Source organism: Epinephelus moara, chromosome 23 (assembly GCF_006386435.1).
Source record: "Epinephelus moara isolate mb chromosome 23, YSFRI_EMoa_1.0, whole genome shotgun sequence".
NCBI classification, from domain to species: domain Eukaryota; kingdom Metazoa; phylum Chordata; class Actinopteri; order Perciformes; family Serranidae; genus Epinephelus; species Epinephelus moara.
Genome location: NC_065528.1, coordinates 5,886,583 through 5,905,466, shown reverse-complemented (window position 1 = coordinate 5,905,466; position 18,884 = coordinate 5,886,583). Strand labels below are relative to the sequence as shown.

Here is an 18,884-nt window from a genome sequence, read left to right as displayed (position 1 = left end):
TGACAGTAGCTTACAACAACATTATTGAAAGTAATAATATTATAGTTATAGTTCTGGCTTCTGTGGTTCAATATGTTGAAAGTATGTATTAATATCTGGCAGTATACATGTGTGACAATAGTCATATGTGTATAATAACAGTAGAAGTATGACTAATGACTAATGATGGCATTCTTTCTCTTAACTGTGTTTTACTGCTCTTATGTTGTTTTTATCTTGTTTTTTTTGTTTTTGTAAAGTGTCTGAGTGTTTTGAAAAGCGCTATACAAATTAAATGTGTTATTATTATTATTATTATTATTATTATTATTATTATTATTATTATTATATATTTGCAAATTTAGATGGATGTATAAAATCAGCGTTATATGTGGATGATGGGGCAATTTGAATGAGGGGAAGAAATGTACCTTATGTGATAGAAAATATAAGGAAAGCAATAGAGAAGGTAGCGAAATGGTCTTATGAATGGAGGTTTAAATTGTCAAGCAAGAGTTGTTACATGCTGTTTACAAGAAAGCGTAATATTGATTCTAATGAGTTAACACCTTTAACCTCCTTTTTAACATCCCCCATTAACATACTCAGCAGTACTCCTGAAACAACTCCTCTAAACTTTGCCATAGCAAAGCATTTGCCACATTTTGCCGATGTCATCCTCTATTGCTTTGGTAAGTTTGATCGGGTGATAATGACCACCATCCTGATTGAACTCAATTATTACTTTCCACTCATATCCTTGTACTTCAGTCACTTGCTTATCCTCCTGATTTGTTCTGGATTTCTTGTTGTTGCCAGTCTCACTGTCCATCGACCAACTTCTCTCCCATATTTCTCTCTCTCAAAGCTCTTTTCATCCTTGCAGACCTAGATATCATCCACTCCATCTCATTACCATCTTCTTCATCAGTACTATTTGACATGATGAAACATTCAGGGCCGAAGTCACAAAAGGAATGCGTGGCTTTTGTGGCTGCTAAACAGGTAAAAATGGAGCAAATAGATACCGTCTAATTCACAAAGCAGAGGGTGAAATGCTCCACTAACTGCGCTGCCAAGCAGATTGTGTCTCGGTGCTCCGGTGTTATTTGCATGTATTTAAATGAGGTAATATGCATATATTTGGCGCAAAAATTGCCCCTTTCTATGCAAATGAGCCTCATTGATAAACAACGTCTAATTCACTAACACCAGCGCTAATAGCCACACGCAGTTAAGTGAAAAAAATAACTTTGCCATGTGGCTAATTGCAATCAGGGGCAAATCAGGGGCAAACTGCACTCAGCTGCCAAACTTTGTGGGCGTGTTTGCGCTGGTATATCATTAGTGCAATATCCTTTGTGAATAGGACGTTAAGACGGAGAAAACTGTGGGTGCAAGTGAAGTGCAATTCATGGTGCTATCAGCGGCTGCAGTTCATTCTTTCTGAATTCGGCCCTCAGAGTACAGTTTATGCGATCCGCCATAGGTTTTCAATCCAACACTCACTCACTCCGTCCCTCTTCCGCCTCCGTCCTCTCTGACAAGCTAACTGATCCTTCCGCAAACATGACTGTCGTGGTCCTCACAGTGCTGTCAATGTGTGAGAGGGATCTGTGCAGGAAATAGATAACTGTGTCATCCACCGTGATGCCTGGTTGATAGGCAAATTGCAGGGGGTTCAGCTTTGTGCTCACCAGGGGTCAGAGGAGGTTAAGTATAAGCCTCCACCTCAAGAGGCACTCATACTTTCCAGGAGCCTCAGATAATAATCTCTACTGCCTCTAACACTGAAATAGCTTCATTCGTAAAATCTCGACTGCAACCGGCAATTACTGCATGCATTTATTTTGGAGAGCGAGAGGAAAATCATAAATGCTCTGGTGGAGCTCTGAATTTCTTATAAACTGAGGACAACTGCCTGCTGTATATTTGTGTTCATGGTCACAGTCACAGATAATTTTGTGGTGTTTGTTGTAACGTTACTAAACAAAAGCGGTTCACATCAGCTAACGTTACCATTTAGCTTGCTTATAACTTCCATGTCGTCATATATTGAAGTGAAACAACATCTAACAAGTTGCGGAATATTCTCTAAATAAAAACAAAAATTACATACCTGTCGATTAGGAAAAGGGCCAACTCCTTTAAAACCTTTCAAATCTCTCAGCTCTCTTTACTTGGTGAATGCCCGACCGAGGTTTACATGCGTTTGGGCTCGAGCCCTATCACTGTCCCGTTTAGCCTTCTTCTGTTCTTCTGTTCTTCTTCTTTTAGATGGTTTTCCTTCTTTATCCGCCATGACATCGAAAGTACAACCAAGTCCTTATAGACACATCTGGTAAAACTGTTTTGTGTTCAGCAATGCCCGTTGTGTACCGCTTACTCAAAGAACACTGCTCTTCTTCTTCTCTCAATTTATTGGCGGATCGTAAACAACTTCCAGGTGCATACCACCACCTACACAAGAGTGTGCAATGTGTTCGAAATCATTCACTACTCCCTACTACATGTCATTTAGCCTGTTTCTTAAATCCTACTCGTACTGTAAACACGGCTCCTCCTTCTTCTGTGGTTAATGGCTGCGGGCCGCTGCGGGCGTGCAGACTTACTTCCGCCTCCGGGTGCCGTATTCTGGTTTGCTGACTTCCGCTGTGTCCGACCCGACCGAGGCTACGCTAAATAGCCATATAGAGAAAGGCTTTTTTGTCACTGTTGGGTTCAAATACATATTCGGATCTTCAAGGGGGGGTGATACGAACTAGGGACAGTTTTATAAATGGTAAAAAGTTCCGCACAGCTGCTTTAACTTAAACATATTGTCCTTGTTCGTGGACACTTTTTTGTGCCATCTAGTGGTAGTAAGAGCACAATACACTAATCCATGTAAAAACAAGATGGCAGTCATCTCTGCCAAGTCAGTCTGCATCTGATAAAGACACAAAAGTGGAGAAGGTTCAAACCTGATCAAATTTTATGATTGAAAGTTGTTTATTTATGATTAGTTATGTTCATAGTTTGATATGGCAACAAATTTGACCAATTTCAGCAACAACACACTACTGATCCCAAATAGCTAGGAGATATTAAAAATGCATACCAAACAAAAGTTTGAGTCTCAGGAGGATACAATTGGTCATTTGCTTTTTCTCAAGAGGTAGAAAACCTAAAACTACCAGAATGCAATGCGCCGCACCTGACCAATAACACTCCCACTGGTAGGTGACATAATGTAAACTTTGTCATGAGTTACAAGTTAAACAGTGTACTGAAATATGCTTCTGAAAACATTTAAGGAAAGAAAAAGGCAACGCCATAAAAGAATCTTGGTTCATATTAGATCAGCATTACCTTGTTTTACCATTTGTTCTTAGTATTTTCAGCCTCCATTTTTATAGTACAGGAAACAGTATGGCACCCACTTGACTGCTTACAAATTCTTGAATATGTTTCTGAAAACATCTGAGCTGAGAAAAAGGCAATACAGTAACAGAATCTTGGTTTATATTGATCAGCATTGCCTAGTTTTACAGTTTGATCTCAAACTTGATTTGTTAAAATTGGTTAAAAATATGTTCTGTACGCGATCTAATTACACCTGCTAAAAGCTAAGATAAACTGATGATATTAATAAAGTTGAGAACACCATTATATGTGTCATTTTTTTATACCTGTATCTCAGTCCATAGGGACTTGGGTTGGGAACCAGAGGGTTGCAGGTTCAAGTCCCTGTCCAGACCAAGTAAGGAGCATGGACTGGTAGCTGGCCCCTGAGCAAGGCACCAAACCCCAAACTGCTTGGGGTGGCCTGTCCATGGGCAGTCCCTCCACTCTGACATCTCTCCATTTAATGCATGCAACATAGGTCCTGTTTGTGTATGTGTGTGTGTATTTCTGGCCTGTGTGTATATGACAACAGAGTGAAAAAAAAATATTATTATTATTTCTATTACTCTTATTATTATTTTTATTTCATCATTATTTCCTAATCATTTATTAATATATCACTGGTGGTGTCTTAAAGTAACAAGTTAGTTACGCTAAGCTAAGCTAAGCTAAGCTAAGCTAAGCTAATCTAAACTAAGCTAAGATAAGCTAAGCTAAGCTAAGCTAAGCTAAGCCAAGACAAGACAAGACAAGACAAGGCAAGATAGACTTTATTGTCCCAAAGGAAATTTGTCTTGGATACATGTGGTACCTGCCATTAAAAGATAGAAAAAAGTTATACATACAGTTCCTACATCAATCTACAGACCCTCTTAGGGTGGTATCTGTATCATCCTCAAGCTCAGGTCCTCTACCAGAGGCCTGGTAGTTTGAGGGTTCTGCGCAGTATCTTGTAGTAGTTCCTTGGTCTGCACACTTCTGAACTGAGGCTTCAAATGTTGTTCCTGGAATCTGCCGGAGCCACTCTCCCAGTTTGGGGGTCAGTTTGGGGGTCCTATACCTATACCTATACCTATACTTATGTATGGTTAAGCTACAGTTAGCTTCCCATTTAAGGCTTTAATGGACAAGGGGACAAAAGACTTTTTCAGTTTTAAGCCTGCACTGGGGGACTCTAAAGCATCTGTCTGAGGGGAGAAGTTGGTACTCATGAAGGAGGACATGGTGGGTTCTGAGATAATCATCTGGGCCCGTCTGATGTCCATTATTTTCATAGCTCTCTGCGTAAGCCTGGTAATCTGGGCCTTCAATTGTACACTGAGGTTGCCAAAACAGGCTGAGATGTTGCAGGATGCTCTCAACTACAGCATGGTAGAAGAGGACCGACACTTTCTGGTTGACCCTCAGCTTGTGGAGAAAGTGTAGGCACTGTCGGACCCTAGCGCAGACCTTATCTACCTGAACACCCCATGTTAGTTTATGGTCGATGTGTATGCCCAGGTATTTATATGTTTCAATCTGGGCTATGATTTGGTCATGGATAACCACTGGTGAATAGTCTCCAATAAATTTGGGGTCAGATATCATCTCCTCTGTTTTATTAATGTTGATGATGAGAAAATGTTTATCACACCATTGGACTAAATTCTGGATGCCAATGTTGAACACAGTTGTGTCACATGTGTCAGACATGAGACCCAGAATGGCTGTATCATCAGAAAATTTTATAATGTAATTGTAATTAGTGTTTCATGGGGATTGTGTTTAGACCAAAATAGATAATTTTTAACTTGTTTTATAGATCAATTGTGGTATCTATTAACTACAACATGAGGTAGTACAGCTAGCATGAAAGTGCACCATTTTAGCTGTGGGGGCTAATAAAGTCAATATGGTAGCTATGGGGTAAGTTGGGCAATTTGAACAGGGGTAAGTTGAGCCACTGGCTCACAGAGTTGGTGGCACAGCAAGGAAGTCCCGGCAGTTTGTATTCCCCTGCAACCTGGACCAGTGGAATATATAGTAAAGGGACAGGTGGGATATGGATGGAAGGAGGGAGGGGGGTGGATGGAATGAGAGTAAGATGGAGGGAGGAGTTTAGAGAGGAAGGATGATGAGAGAATGAGAGTTTTGGTTCAGTATGCTCAAATGTGTTAATAAACAAGTTCAAATTATTATAATACCTTAATTTCCACAATTGGCCCTCCTGTTAGCAAGGACACCAAACTAGGATTCACATCTACGGATTTAGTTCAGTGTTTTCTTTCCAAAAACACAGCTGTTATGGTTCTCTCTCTAAGCGCACTATAAGGCATTCTCAGGCCTATGTTAAAATGTTTTAAAGTTGTTATATGCAATGATAATTTTAAAAAAGATTTGTACCTGTTGAATTGTCTGTTATAAATAAAAATACACAAACGTCTTATTTAATTCAGTACAGACATGTATAACTGTGGAATATCTTAACCCAGGGAGGGAGGGAGAGAGGGGGAGGAGAGAAGGTTAGGTGGGGGGAAGGGAGGGTAGGAGGGAGGGCGGGGGGAGGGAAGGAGGGAGATGGCTCAACTTACCCCACTCCTATGCTCAACTTACCCCAGACACGGGATAAGTTGTGCCACGAAACCACTTTTTTTGGACATGCTATATTATCAAAACAGTTATGTTTACACTCATTCTGTTTGTTTGTAGGGATGCACAACATCCTGAAATATATGCACATATATTAGTTAGCAGCAAAACTATAATATCCTTGATGTAGTGATTCTAAATATGAAAAGTGGCTCATCTTACCCCGGTCTCCCCTACAGGGTGAACAGGACTGGTGAACTATCACACCCCTGGGGTGCGCCGGTGCTGATGGACAAGGGTTCGGACAAGTCCTGTGTAGCCAAAGAAAGCATTATTCACAATGAAACTGTGGAAAGGGTCCCCACTTGACTTTACCAGAGACAGTTATGAGATATGTGAGATATGTGTCAGTTGTGGTTGAGGACAGTATTGTGCATGCTTTTGTTGACACTGGAGCTGACATTGCAGTTATCGGTGAAGATTTTAGGATGTCAACAACTTCTCTCCACAAAAAGCCCATAGTGAAACAGTTTGTTCCTCTCACTGGTGTCACAGGTGACCCTCTGGACTCAGTTGGTTCAATCACAGTCAATCTGAGTATTTCTCACAAGCCAATGACACATGCCCTTCAAGTTGTCAGAAACTGTACTAAACCCCTGATTTTGGTCTGGCATTTTCTGGTTCCTAACAGCATTATTGTAAACACACGCAACATGGCTCTCATAGTAGATGACAAAGTAGTGCTACTGGTAAGCCCACATCAGTATGTCCCAAAACTGACTTGTTACAGTATCTTCTAGAGTTACAGTTACAGCCAAATGATAGATGTACCACTGAAAGATTAGTAGGCCTACCTCATGACAATGCAGGTGTGTTTGAACCACACCACACTGATCATTCATCTGCTAGTTTTGCATGGACTATGGCGAGTGGGTTATATGAGAAAGTCATGTAATGATGTGGCACTCAGATAAGAACTGTTCATGCCATATCTGGCAACAACAGTAACAAGTGCACTGTGATGGAAAGTTCTGTGTGTAATATCAACATTTATTACACAGCTCTATTAAATGCTGCATTCTGATTGGTCAGTCGCGGCATTCTGCGGTCTGATATTACTGTGTAATGACCGCTGCTAGTAGCAACGGTCATTACACACAGTTGCTATGTAGCCCGGCGTTGCTATAGGGATGCTGCCCTGACAACAGTTACTTTTTTTATCGGGCTAAAGTAGCCGTTACCGCTTACAAAATGTATAATTAATCAATATTCTGTCTATTCAACTGATAATTAGCCGTGTAATAAGCGGGATAATGTATAATGAGCCGGTGAATACTGGGAAAACAACTCGGGGTTCTATTCCCCTGTTGATGTGGTCTGTGGTTGAAGGGATGTTCCTGGAGACAGTTGCTCTTCTGCAGTCTGCTGCCAGCTAACTGCAAAACAACAAAAAGAAGCTCAGAAGAACTGTTGTGTTGTCTGACAACAAAATAAACAAAGTTTTAATACTCTAATGACGATATGTGAAGTGATGTGACGATCTGTGACGCTTAAAGGTGCAGTCTGTGATTTTAATCTACAGTAAAACTTCAGTTATTAGCCGGGGGCTATTATTTGCATCAATGGGCCTAAATTTGGAACAGGCATTTATATGGGACAGGCCTTTAATTCCTTTCACACAGAACTGTTGCTCAGCAAAGATGGGAAATAGGATCAAATTGTTCTTTTTTCACTAGTATGAATATTACTTGTATACAAATTAGGCTCCAGATTATACAGAAATATGAATCATTCATTTGATCTAGCTCCAACAGACAAAGCATCAGAGAGAGAGAGAGGATAACATACCGGCATATTGACACACCACTTTATCCTGATAAAACAATACTCACAACTTGGATTAATTTTTATGAAAAACCCATTTGATTATTTTGATCTGAGGACCTCTACAGACTGAAGGAATCGAATAACTTGCAGAGTAATCCAGTAATGGACACAAAATTTGAGGTAGCCAACAACCCAGGTTTATACGTCCAAATAAACTGCTTGGCAACCAGACCAGGTGTCTAATTGAGACAAGTGTTTATTTGTCAAAATGTGTAAACACCAAGCTAGTAAAAGGGATTGGGCGTTTAATTGGGACTAGGCTTTTCATTAAAATTTTACAGTAATACACTGTTTGTCAAATTCAGCAAATATCTCCACACAGTCCACTAGCTGTCTGTTCTGTGTGTGCGCTGAATCCGGCATTTATACACAATCCTGGTTCCGATATGGGAAACAATCTTGGACCAAACTTCACACAGAATCACTGACTCAACCTTTAAGGATGCTAGGGATGAGGCCATCAGCCCATTTGCACTTTGTTCTTGAGCAACTTATCTCCTCAGTGACTGTGCAACTGCAGAGTAATCTGCTCTGGATATTAATTTTAAAAAGCAATAATAATATTTATTAATGTCCTCTAATAAACTCTAATTGTTTCAGTGACCTCATGACCCTTCCTGTTGCCCTGCCATTTTGAGGGCTGAAATTTGTACACTTGCATGTCAATATTTTACCAGGTGTTAGCGATGAAACTGTTGAACATGGTCCCTCCCCAGAGGATAAAACTGTGACTCTCTCTATGAAAGATTGAAAATACTAAACCAGAGTACTGGCCTATGCTGCCCTCTGCTGGACAACACTGAAACACAATGAATCTCGTCACACTGTGTTGAGATTTGATTTGTTATTACGATAAATGTATACATAAACAGGAAATACATACTGTATTATTAATTTATTTCACTTTGTTTCTTTGATTGTCTTTATTTGGGGCATTTTAAATCTAATGTTACATCTAATTATATCAAGGTAATGAAACTTTTGATTATCATCTCATCATCGAAGAACATACAGCTGTGTCAACACATGAGAAGCATGGTGTGGGTTTTTACAGGCAGTATTCACATCACAGATTCTGGGATGTTGTGCTTTTGAGAAACACTGATGAAACTCACCATCACAAGAAACAATGTAAACTTCCACATCAACACAGATGAACTCTTTGATTGTCTGTGGAGAATACGATAAGTTTTATAAAAGCGATTATTTCACATTTGTGAGAAACTGTTAGGATATAAAGGAATTACATACACAGCTGATGAGTGATGAATACATTGGCTGTACTTTGTTGCAGAGTGTCAGTCCTCACCACCAATTCTTTGTGATCATTCTGCAAAAGGAGATTTTGTCTCATGTTGAGTCAGTCTTAAGGTCTTTTAGAGAATGAAAGATATTTCTATTTTCTCTCATAAGTTATTATGGCAGTGAAGTGTAGTGTGTCTAGTACTTCTTTTTTCTTCTGAAAACTGTCTGGAAGGTCTTCCCTAAGAAAAATTTGCTGCAGAGGAGGTGATGTCTTTTGCTCTTCCAAATTTGATTTATTTGGAATGAACTAAATATTTTCTGCTTCCAGACATCCAGATGACATCAACAGAATATCCAAGGAATGTTACAGTCCTGACGACACTTGAATTGTTAAGTGATCTTTGGGAAGTCTTAATTGGTGTGCAGTTCCATATGGCATGTCTGTGGTGTTTTGTGTGCAGGCAAAATTCAGTGTAAACCTATTTTAAATATCCTGTTCCCCATGTGGTGTACTCTATGATTGATCTGGTATTGAATTATTGAGCTATATATTTTTGATGGATAAAGCAAAGGTATGGAAATTGTTATTTGGGGCCTGGAAATTATCTTGTAGATTTTGGATAGTATTTTTTTTGGTTTGTTAATCAGGTCCAGTGTTATTTGGGGAATGTCTAAGTTAAATTTAATGTTGATTTTGGTCTGAATAGAGGATTTGATCAGGAGAAATTCTAAAAAGGGATTCTCCCCAACACTGTACTTCTGGACCAGATGAGGGAGTGATGTTATTGACTATATGATTGAGGTGTGTGAAAGCTTTACTGATCAAGGATGAAATGTTATGTGTGTCTGTTCACTGAGAAGTTGGGATTGTCAGAGATGGCAGTGTGTTTGGTAGGTGAGACTGTGGTGTTAGTTATTTGGTAAAATTTCCATCAGCCTGTCAAAGTTGTGGCTATGGTAAGGTTTTTGACAGTGTTGTAGTCATGACCATCTAAACCAAGACAAAGTCATGAGCAAGACCAGAGTAGGCAAAAGGCATTGCAGAGATGAATTTTATATGTGGGAATTCTCTTTTGTTTTCTATGAGCAAACAAATTTAGTAACTAAGGAGCTTACCCAATCTTTGTTCTGCACAGGCAATTTAGTGGTATCCCTGCAGTTGTGGTTTTGAAATAAAACCCAGAGTCCTCTTCATCTGTCCAAGATTGAGTCAAGGCCATATAAAAATGCTATATAGTCAAATACAAGACTTTCAAAAAGCAGTCTTGAGACCAAGACCGATCTTGAGTACTACAAGTTTTTGAAACATTTGATGGTGCGCAATGGAGTGACTTATGAACAGTAAGAGTAAAATATGGATTTCTTCACATAATGCTTGTTTTATGTCTGTCCAGGACTTGTCAGGGCCTAGGAGAAATATTGATTCCTAGCCAAGGCAAACCTCAAGGGTATAGACAGGTTAGGTGCTGCCACAAATAGCAGATAGAGGGACACTCCAACACAGAGACCTGTCCCCTGTGGCAAGACCATCACAGATTATGGGGGCAGAATGGTTACTACATAAACTGGAGTGGCAAACAGTCAGGACAAGACTCCCAGAAGTCACTGCTCCCAGGCAAGACACAACCCACAAAACCAAAACTTGTCATCGTCACACTCAATGTTTTCGTCTAACTCTCTGCAAGTAAAGAAGTAAGCGTATTTCCCAATATGTTTGCCGATGATACAACCAGAATAGGGTTTATTTCTACTGACAGTGAGTCAGCAACCCACAGAGAAACTGATCAACTTAACTTGGTGTACTGCTAGCAACCTAGCCAGAGATGTGGTGGTAGCTGATGAGATGGATAATAGGTAGATTGTTACCAAGGAGGAAGTGGGTAAACTATATCTTCCAATGTTTTTTTGGCTGATAGGTAGGCATACTGTAAACATCCACAAAAAGAGGTGGGTATACTCTGTAACCCTCTATATTAACACATCTCGTTCTACAACAAACACAAAGCATTCCTTCCCGACAGCTATCTGTCAGCTTTTACTGGTGTGCCACTGAATATTGAAATATTTCAAAACAACATGCTACTCATATTGCACCAGCATGATCATAACCACTCAACCACAACTTCCAACATTAGAGGACATTAACAGAACCCACTGCATCCGGAAAACCCTCAAGAGACCAAATTATTCCAGCAACTGCATGTTTGTTCCACCGCCCTCTGAAAAGCAATACAGAATACTAGACTTGAAACAAGCTCTCACACAGTTCTTGCACACCCATTGTTTCCTGTAAATTGTTATTTCATTGGATTAAAGGAGCAGTGTGTAAGATTTAGGGGGATTTAGTGGCATCTTGCAGAGAGCAAACAGCAGAAACTTCTCTCGGTTAGAATTCCTTCAGTTTTTATTATTGAGGAGGTTTTTACTGGGAGCTGAATTATCTGCAGAGGTCTCTTCCACTACGGAACAAACAGACCTGGTGACAAAAACTGGTAAAAACACTGAATAATGCAGTTAACGCTACAAATCAGTCTTTCTCCGACTTACCTTTTTTCTGATCCAGACGCTCAAAGGTTTTTGCTGGGAGCTGAATTATCCACTGAGGTTTCCTCCTCTCTAAATCAAACAGAATTGGTAATTTAACAGTAAAAACACAGAAAAGCAGTTTCATGCTGTATTTCCCATGTTGCTTGTCGCAGAGGGGCTTCTAACCACATTGGCAGACACAAAAATGCCAATGTTCCTATCTAGAGCCAGTGTTTGATTGGTCCATTCGAGGCTACTGTAGAAACATGGCAATGCAACAAGGGGTGCATTCAATCTGAAAATGGTGCACACTGTTAGCGAATTTGTGAATCCTAGGAAGGTGAAGGAACAGCCCACCGCTTAATTGTGCCTCTGATTGGCTTACCCTGACACTCTTACCCTAACCTTAACCAGCCAAACCCCTCTTGCCTTAACCTAACCAATTCAACCAATGAAGACAATGAGTACTTGCCAATCAGAGGGAGAGTAGGGCAGATTATTCCTTCGCTATCCTAGGATTCGCAAATTTGCACACCATTTTACTAAGGTTTCCCAGTTGAATGACGTGTTTCCTTGAAATGGCAACGGCTTTAAGGTATGTTTTCTCTCGTTTAGTGGGTGTGTCTGAGGTGTAACCAGCCAGCAGCTACATGTAGCCTACATAAACAAAATTCTGGGAGATTGTTACTTATTGTTTGTACAATTTTTGTTTTTATTTTTTTACATTTGCTTTGGCAATGTAAACGTATGTTTCCCATGCCAATAAAGCCCCTATTAAATTCCCACCATATTGAAATGCAGTGCGCCTGCATAACACATCAGGGTGTTCAATGCATTGCCGTTTTTGTTTAAATCATAGACTGTATAAATGATGGACGTAGCTACCATAACATCACCCATTGTTTGTGAAGCCATGAGTTTGACATTTGGTCTGTCGCCATCTTGGTTTCGTGGAGCCAGAAGTGACCATGTTTGGACGAGAGGCTGGCGCTGTGGAGGGGTGAAGGGTTGATCTAACTGGGAAACCGAGGACACTATCAGCAGACAGCCTGCCATTCAAGTGGCCATGCCCTTTAGTAGCCTATAACTTTAAGCCTTGATAAAATGTAAATGGGTGTGTTATATAGTTGTCATGAATGTTGAAATTAGCTATAGACACCTACACCGTTCTGGGCTGTAAACATCCATCCATCCATCTATCCATTTTCAACCGCTTATCTGGGACCAGGTTGTGGGAGCAGCAGGCTGAGCAAAGCACTTCAGATGCCCCTCTCCCCAGCAACGCTTTCCAGCTCCTTCTGGGGGATCCCGTGGCGTTTCCAGGCCAAATGAGATATATAATCAATCTAGCGTGTTTTGGGTCTAGCCTGGGGCCTCCCACCAGCGGAACACTCCTAACAGGAGGCACCCAGGACTACCTCAACATGCCCCTCTGACGTGGAGGAGCGGTGACTCTACTGCGAGCTCCCTCTGGATGTCTGAACTCCTTACACACGTTTTGTCACCTGCGTTTTAGACTGCAAATGCTGAACGAAAACTGGTTAGGCTTTCCTGCAAATTTGCACAGTTCCTATTTAAAAAGGGCTGAAGATGGACCAGTAAATCGAAAGCTTTGCATGTTTATTTCCACTGTAAAGTTGGCCATTTTAACATGGGGGTTTATAGAGATTCACTCTGTTTTGGAGCCAGCCTCAAGTGGCTTTTTCGATGAACTGCACTTTTTTGGCATTTCTGCATCGTCTTTATTTTTCAGCCTTGCAGGTTGCTGCTTAGTTTAAATAAATGTTGTGTTGGGGCTGAATGCAGCCACGGTGATCTCTGTGAATGTCCCACTCCCTATGCTGATATAATATGGAGTGTATCTGTCTATGTAGATACAAACAGCTTATTCTGAGGAAGGGAAGCACAACAATTCTTTTTTTTTTTTCAAGTAATTAAACACAAAAAAAACCCCATTATTTTAAATTTAATTTCTGCCAGTATTCCCCTAAATGCCTCACACTGCACCTTTGAAATAGACTGCCTCCGCCTCTAGTTTTTTTTTTCTTATTTTATGTAATTATTACAAAAGCCAGGTTAATAAGCTGCTTCAAAAAAAACAAAAAACGATCCAGTCACAGGCAGTATTATTTCACTAGATTTTTTTCAGTTGAAGCTTTTATTCTGAAAACCCCCGTCCGGATATCCTGGTGCTGTTATTACAGCGGATCAGAGCACAGCTGTTTCAGCAGAGCAGCCTAGATTTAGGTCTCAAATATCGCTTCTCCTCGTTATATGTTAGCCGAACAGCGTCACTTCTCCTCCCTGCCCTCGCCTCTTTAGCCACATCTTTTAGCGGCTGGCGTCGCTTCTTTTCTGCGGGTGTCTCGTGCCGTTTGTGTGCCCACGAGAAGATGGTTTTGTCAACATCACAACAAGTCGCCCTGGCATTCACGGCCGTGCTCTTCACGTTCGTCGTCCTGCCCAGGATGTTTGGCGTCGGCGGCGGGACCGGGGCGAAGGAAGCTAGATTTGACCCTCGCTACGCCAGAAAAGGTAGGAAAGCTCGCAGAAGGGAAGGACACACAGCAGTATGGCTCCTCTGCGCTCTTAGCTGTACGTCGTTTTGCCTCGAGCGCACTCATACAGTCTTTGCATCAGCTATCGCGTGCATAGAGTTTCTCAAATAAAGGTTATAACAGAAGAATACATTCAAGTTATGGTCAACACAAAACAGCTTTTGTACCACACTACAACACATGATTGTGTACTAATGTTCCGCGCCATTGCAGTCCAGTAAAGTCCGCATATTAAAGGTGTACTACCGTTTAACAGTTGCTAGCTTACTGCTTGTGGGGTGAAGTCAGGTAACGTGTGACACTTTTTGGTTGATAACTAAATAAAACTACTCCCTTAAAATTCTGAGGGCTACCTCAAGTATTGTCTCCAGAACTTGCAATGCATCTCTGCAGTATTCATACAAAGGAAATATATTTATAACTATATATAACTTTGGACGTTAGAACATATCAAGAACCCCTATCTCACTCTGATGACATGATCAGGTAAAAACGGGACAGCCGAAAAGGTGAGACATTCATGTTTTTTTTGTTTGTTTGTTTGTTTGTTTTTTTTTTAAATCTGTTAAATCAATTTATAAGTTCAGACATTAAAGGGGAACGGTCCTTAAATTAAGAATTCCAATATGTTATTTCCATGGCCGAGGACAGGGTGTGTACAGATATAACCAATACCACTTTACCTGAAAATTCAGACCAAGCCTGCAATGGAAATATACATTGTGTGTGTGTGTGTGTGTGTGTGTGTGTGTGTGGCGAGCGTGCGCAACACACGTGTAAGTACTCTTTCCAAGTAAACACACCGATGTCAGTTCAAAGTACAGTAAGTACTAGTAAGGAAAAATGACAACAATTGGGTGAGTTTAAGTTTAATGTTAAAAGATAACAAAATCTCATCGCTGTCCTAAATGCTATTTATCATCGCAATTCTTCATTCTGCCCAATGATTGTAAACAGTCATTGGGTCTGTCAGGCTGGAGAAATGTTTGCGGTAATGTGACCTAAAATATTTAAGACCCATCGAATCTTAATTTAAGACAATTTAAGACTTTTTAAGGCTTTATATTAGGAAAACTTAATTTAAGACTTTTGAAGGACCTGTAGTTGCCCTGGAGGAAAGCTCAGTCAATATTTGTGAACATGAACTACTTTCTCAGAGAAACCAGAAAAAAAGAAGAGAAGGAAGTCTCAAACTTGTGATGTTGCAAGGTATAAAGTCTAAAGCGGCTCCATAGACAGAAGTCCTTTTTTCACATAGATCGCGCTATAAGGCTGCTATGTAGTCCCCTCTTTATGCTGCCTTTGCATTTGTACACAGAACCAAACAACAGCGCATTATTCCGCTTCAGTGTGTGATTTTAGACAGCATTCCACCATAATGGAATCAAAAGAGGCATTAAGGGCGTGACATGAAAATACTACAGCATCAGCCTCCAGAGTAAGAAACACGTTCACAGGGCTTTATAAAGAATAACAATGGCATTAACATTGCAGTAACAATGATTTACCATCTCTTTTACAGTACATGGCAGTTGATCTTGTCTGCTGCTTGGAGGGTAAGGGGGCAATCACACCTACAAGGAGCGCTAGAAACAAGACGCCAGTAAAACAATTGATTCCCTATGATACGGCGCGTCTGACTGGTTCTCAAGCATTTTTTATGATGAGCGTCTTTCTGGCGTCTTTTTAGACGCGCGTTTGTAGATTCTGAAAGTTGAAATAATCTCAACTTTTGGGCGTCAGGCGCCAGTAGCACTATTTCGTCATCGTCGTACTTGGCCCAGGCAGCCATTCAAATCCATGGAATCAAGCAAGAGGCGAGCTTTGCCATCACGTCAACTTCATTCATGTTTTGATGTTGAGAGTAGCTGAGGTAAATTGTGTAAACACAATGGCAATGCAGTGCGATGACGAACGGTTCATCCTGACTGTTTGTAATTACGAGGAGCTATACAATCCCTCAATACCTCAGTATAGCAATAAGCACTGGAGAGCACACGCTTGGAGCTGTGTGAACAGCCAAGTGAAGCGGCAACAGCAAGTGCCCTCCTCTGTCTTGGGTCCATTTTCAATGTTTTGATCGCCTGGTTGCGCACGCACCCCAGCTCTACGGGCGCTCCTCGTAAGGAACGCTCATTGAAAGGGCGTTTCAGGCATTTCAAGTGTCTGTGAAGTGTCCGCGTTTCTAGCACCACTTATAGGTGTGATCGGCCCCTAAGGAGCTCCCGGACCTCATTGTTTTCCCAAATTGAAGACATTTTTGGCTGCGGTTCTTCTTCTTTAAGTTGGCTGTTAAGTGCTACTTTATAAATCTCCCGATGTAGGGTTGCACAGATAACACGCCATCAGCGTGTCACAAAATTACTCTGGGTTCTCATAGTGTCATCTAGAACATCTTTCCCAAGTTATTGTCCATGGAGCAGCTCTAGACTTTATAACCGGTGATATCACAAATTACAGTTTTAGCACTCCAGTTTTGGATTTCGGAAATAGTTGTTCGTGTTACTAATCATTTTTGACTGTCTTAGATCAGAGGTATATCGTTTATGAATTTAGAAAATGGGCATAGTTCTTCTTAAATTTGTTAAATCATTAATATAACCTGACTGTTAATTGAAAATGCTTTCCTTGTTCTTTTGCTGCCTGTTTCCTTGGTGCCACGTTGTCTAATATGGACGTGTGTGTGCGTGTAACAGGGATGACTAATTCTTGACTGGCTGACATGGACTCTCTGCATTGTTTTTGATATTTTTTTAATTACACAAATACTAAAAATGTCTGTAATAGTTTGTAACAGTGTGACACACGGAAGTTAGACTCACAAGTCAGTCTTTAGACGCTTTGCTTAACTAAAGACTGATGTCTTTCTCCCTGATTTTGTGTTTAGATGGGCGGATACAATTTCAGAGTTTCCAAAAACTCCCTACGTTGCAGAACCAATAGTAAATCCGCAGGGCAGTCCTTCGGTGGCTAGCTGAACTCTTGTGCTCGTAAACTGACTAGACAAGACTAGAAACACGTGTAGTGGTACAAAATGGCTCAAGTCGCTGTAAGTCCTTCATTTCCACAATCTTGTGGACTGAGCACAATAAAACGGAGTTAAATCTCTCGGCATCCATTTTCAAGCTCTCTGTGTGTTTGTTTCCTTGCAGACGAGAAAAGGGGAGCGCACATTTCCGGGAGGGCGTGTCCTTTTAAAAAATGCAAGAGGCGTTGCTTTGTTGCCGGCCGTTTTTTCCGGTGTGTTAAACACACTTTAGAAAGGGGTGTCCCCAGACTATGAGAAGGCGGAGATCTCTGATTGTCTGGTGGCGAGACTACACGGTAGCATAAGTCATGATTTTATGGCACCTGGCAGTCTAACAACATGCTGGTTTCACTTCAGAATAAAATGTCCCATTTTAGCTTGTTTTTTGTCCCTGAATGCAATGAGTACTCACTCAAAACTTTTCCCCATAAAAACTAAAGTGTATTGTGAAAATATTTTTGATTAAAAGTCAAACAGTTAATAAAATGTAACATCCTACAACCATTTCTGTTGTTTATTGTGTTAGCTAGAACACTCTAATAACCAAAATGAGAAAATCAACATGTGACATGGCTTCCCTGGCAAGTTCTGGGACCAGTGATTTTTTGACTCTTTGCTCTGCCCATCCTAGTTACCTCAGACCAGTCAAAATTATTGTTTCATGTAGAGCACATTTGTAGTAACTATGCATTAACATGTTTGGTGATTGAGTCCTAGTAGTTACGAGCCCAAGATGTGAAACATTTTTCGTCCCACTTTACCTGGGGTCCCAAGTTACCTGACTTTACCCTACAGTTCAAGTGACGAGAGACAGTTTTCTTAGTTTGGACTCCTTTTACAATGCTGTTAGCTAATTTACCCTTTTTGAAAAAGGAAGAGTGCTAAGCAAGAGGGAGCCTTACTCAGGGTAAAAGAATATCATATCTGGCATGGGTCTCTTTCCTCTCTGCCAGGTGCAGTCTGTCAGCTGTGGGTTATCTGTTGCATGATGTCAAACTCACAGGGACACTTCTGATATTAAAGGAGACAAACTGGCCACCCAGTTAAAGTTACAGTTTGGGTCTGCAGAAAATCATTACAGTTTGCTAGAAGGGCATTAGGTGGATGGATCACACCTTCAAGGAGGAGAAATTAAATTTAGAGTAAGTTCCTTTCATAGACCACAGTGACCACACAGTGACATAAAATAATTCAAGATTTGTACATGTTATGTTACACAAGGGGAATTACTTGTTCACTTCTAAATTATCTTAAAGGAACAGTGTAGGATTTAGGGGGATTTAGTGGCGTCCAGCTGTGAGCATTGCAGATTGCATGCAACTGAAACGTCTCCCGATTAGAATTCCCCCAGTGTTCATTGTTCAGGAGGCTTAACCAGGAGCTGAATTATCTGCTGGTCTCCTCGTCTTCAAAACAAACAGACACGGTGATATAAACCAGTAAAAATCACAGAATAAAGCAGTTTCACTTTACAGATCAGTGTTTCCCAATGCTGTTTGGCATGAGAGGGCAGTTACCCTAGCACCTACTAATATCTGCACACTTTTTTTCTCTGATAACTTAAGAACCAGACAGTTTCGAGGATTTTACTGGGAGCATGATTATCCAGAGGTCTCTTCCTCTTCAAAATAGATGGACCATTTTTTTTAAACCAGTAAGAACACGTTAAAAATGTTTCACGTTAAAAAAAAAAATAAAAAAAAAAA

General features: G+C 40.6%; 1 protein-coding gene across 1 annotated transcript in view; it reads left to right on the top strand.

The window, feature by feature from the left end:
• Positions 1 to 13,795: 13,795 nt before the first annotated feature.
• ccdc107 (coiled-coil domain containing 107) overlaps positions 13,796 to 18,884 on the top strand; it is a 23,181-nt gene continuing 18,092 nt past the window's right edge. The window contains exon 1 of the mRNA XM_050036006.1: positions 13,796 to 14,127. Coding sequence (XP_049891963.1) covers positions 13,986 to 14,127 — 142 coding nt within the window. The 5' untranslated portion in view covers positions 13,796 to 13,985. The remainder of the gene's footprint in view (positions 14,128 to 18,884) is intronic.